At 45.6% G+C, this 3,482-nt stretch overlaps 1 protein-coding gene across 1 annotated transcript; it reads right to left on the minus strand.

Annotated features, from left to right (window-relative positions):
• Positions 1–1,704: 1,704 nt before the first annotated feature.
• LOC308281968 (DNA excision repair protein ERCC-1-like) lies at positions 1,705–2,403 on the minus strand (the record flags this gene model as incomplete). Its single annotated transcript, XM_080722317.1, has 1 exon — positions 1,705–2,403. The coding sequence occupies one exon, from the start codon at positions 2,401–2,403 to the stop codon at positions 1,705–1,707; it is 699 nt and encodes a 232-aa protein (XP_080578443.1).
• Between the last annotated feature and the right edge of the window lie 1,079 nt (positions 2,404–3,482).

A 3,482-nucleotide genomic window follows, 5' to 3' on the forward strand; every position in this document is an offset into this window, starting at 1 on the left:
CTAATGGGTGTCCATAGCACACAATGGGCTCTATTTTTGTCCATGTCTTACCCCTTATCCCTAAACTTACCCTTTTTACTATTTTGAAAAACATTTTAAAGGGGCCACACCATGCTTTTAAAAATATATATTTTGTATAAATATTGGTCCATAATACAATTTTATCCAGGTTTTAGCCTAAACAACCACTCGGATATTAAAATATGATGTTCTGTCTGTCTCTAATTCCAAGCTGTTTCAGATGCAATACCAAAATGCAATTTTTCTTTTTCTTTTTTCCTGATCCAGGAGACTTAACATAGATCAAAACACATCTGATTTGGCTGAAGAGCCTAGTAGCAACTATATACAATTCTTGACATGGATTTTGAGTGTGGTTTAAACTCATGACCATTGGCATTCAAGGCAAATGCTCTAACCACTACACTAGTGCACTTTTCCAAGTGACCATTTATCTGCATTTTTTTCCTGTGATAAGGGCTAAGGGTAAGGCATTGACAAATATATATCGCAATATTCTCAAATGGTGGTGTGCATGTCCGTGACATGAAGACGTTTGAGAACCACTGTTCTGACTCACTGATGCCCTGCAGGTGTTCATGCAAGCCGACGGACTGAATGCTAACATTTAAAAAACTCTAAGCAAGGGGTTAGGGTTAGGCAGCCACTTCAACGTTTTCAGGCCAAGGACCCCTTAGATGAGAGAGAGATGAAGCAGGGATCCCCACAACCTGTTTGTAGATTCCATTTAGTTTCATTGTTTGACAGCACAATCATCAATGTATTTTGGATTCATGTCAATTTGTGCTTTCAGATATTTAACCACTTGAACCGTCAATACTTAATAAACTTGACCTTTCACTCTTTACTTAGTCTGCTCTTTTTCCCCTCTACACCAAAGCCCTTTGCCGAAAATAGCTGATCTACAAGCTCACAATGCCTCGCAGCTCGAGGCGTTGTGAGCTTGTAGATCTGATATTTTTGGCTAAGGTTCTCAGAATATGGACGCTAGGGTTCAAGTGATTAACCAACCTCGGTTCGAAGTGAAGTGGTGAATTTATATTCTATGTGTTCTAGATCTATATATACTGTGATCGATACTTTCTATGTGCTTTAGTTCTAGTTCTGAATGAATGAATGATTTTGTCTGGAGAGCCAAATTGTCATGTGAAGCTTGGCCAATCCTCAATTCTTCATTCTGGACATGCACGGGACATGTATGGGACAGACAAAACTAACCAATCACAGCGCAGAGATGCACGGGACAGGTATGGGACACACAAAGCCACACCTTGGAACCGGCTTTCACCGCTTCAAAAAAGGAGAAAAAAAGGTTTCTATCACTCAAAGATTTGGAGGACCCCCTGTAGTAACTCTGGGGACCCCCTAGGGGTCCCGGACCCCCTGTTGAAGACCGGGATGGTGTTTTCTGCTGGTGTTTCAGTCCGAGTGTATCAAAGGGTGCGTTCGGAAATGCGCACCGGGTGTGTGCTCAGTGTAGTGAGTGCCTAAACCTAACCCTATTGCCTAACCCTAACCCTAACCTCAGTAAAACTATGCCTAAACCTAACCATAACCCCTAACCCTAACCACACCCGGTGCGCATTTACGAACGCACCCTTTGATACACTCGGATTGAATCACCAGCAGAAAACACTCTCCCGTTGAAGACCCCTGCTCTAAGCCACCATAAATTGACAAAGTTCATCCGTCTTTCTCCTTCGACTTGAGGAAGGGCTGGTGGAGCACGTCGTACAGACGGCTGGCCTTTCGCGGCCCTAATCCTGGACAGAGGCCCAGGTCTTCTTTAGAAGCGCTGATGATCCCCTCCACGGAAGAGAAGGTGGACAAGAGCGTGATGGCGTCGGTCTTGTTGATGGACCTCACGGTGGTCAGGCAGTCGGTCACCGTGGACAGATAGTCCTTCTCCACGCGCTCCTTCAGGAGATCGGCGGGCTTCTTCTCGTAGGCCTTGTACGTCTCCAGGTACCGCCCCGCCTCCTCCGGGCTCCAGGCCAGGATGAGCGTGCACTCGGCGCGGATGCAGACGGGGGCGAGCGCCTTCAGCGCGTGCTGCGGATCCTTCACGTCCACCTGCACCAGCAGCACGCGCAGGGCGAAGCCGCCGCGTCCCAGCTGCTTGAGGCGCCCGTGTATGTAGTCGGGGTTGAGGCTGTGGTACCTGAGGCTGAGGAAGAGGGCGCACGTCGTCAGTCCCAGGACGTAGTCCGGCACGACGTCGCCGAACTCCCACGGGACGCTCCGCACGAACTTCAGGACGGGGTTTCCCCTCTGCCGGGGGCTGACGACGATGCTGCTTCCGGAGCCCGCCGGCTTGCTCCCCAGGCTGAGCCCTGGCTCTGGCTTTTGACCGTCTACGCATGCCTGGCTACTGTCAGTCATTTTGAGTTTCCGGTCAGTGTTTAAAGCCCGATGATCCAGAGAGAGAGAAAGAGTGAGAGAGAGAGAATTGACGATGATGATTGATGATTATGAAGATGGCTGTCGGGTGGAAACGTCATACAGTATGTCCATAACGGCTACCTTTCAGCAAATCAATTGATCCAATGTAGTTATTATTTACACAATCACACAAGCTCTGGTCAATACTGCTCATTGTCTGCCCGCTGTACACGTATGTTATCTTCATTATTTATCTATCAGTCAGGTTCTCCTCGAAATGACGTAAGACCCTGCCTTTGTACCGACAGTACAAAGGCAGGTGCAGCCAAAGGGTAGATCTTTTTTGCCCATACATGGTGTTACATGCGTGCCCACACTGTTTTGTAGGAACAGTATTTCTAGTTGGTTAAATGTATTGTATAAAACCCACAGACGGACTTAACATTAAAAAGACTTCACTCAAGGTAGACACCTTGTCCGACAGCAACTATCAACAACCATAAATAATAAAGTGGGAATGATTGTTCCCATGCTGAGACTTTAGGTTAAGAGATGCCTTTTTTAATGTAAATGCACACATCATCGCCATCGTCATCGTTGTCATCATCAATATCGTCATCATTCTCATGACCATCGCCATTGATGTCATCTTGACTGTATCAAACAGTGTCATTGGATTTGCAGCCAGCCATTAAACTATAACACAAAGCAGGCGTAGGAGCGGTGGTCGCTCAAAAACAAAAAATGGGCTCTCACAATCCACAAACAAGACATTAAATGAGCCAATAAAAAAGAACACATTATAATCCGTTAATAAATGACTGATATAAATGTTTACGGGTCAAAACTAAATTTGTTTTAATGACTTAGGAAATGGAGTTGCGGAAGGACGTGACAGTTTAAAAAATGTAAATAAATCAAGTCTTAAGTTGATGCTAAAATGCGACTAAAAGCTAACCATTTCATTACACTTCAATTGACCATGTAGGCCTACATACATACTGTACATACATAGGCCTATATATACATACGTACCAGGGACGTGCAGAGAATGTTAGAGAGGCAGGGGCTGACATTTC

This window comes from Nannobrachium achirus (assembly GCF_963921795.1).
Source record: "Nannobrachium achirus genome assembly, chromosome: 3".
Classification (NCBI taxonomy): domain Eukaryota; kingdom Metazoa; phylum Chordata; class Actinopteri; order Myctophiformes; family Myctophidae; genus Nannobrachium; species Nannobrachium achirus.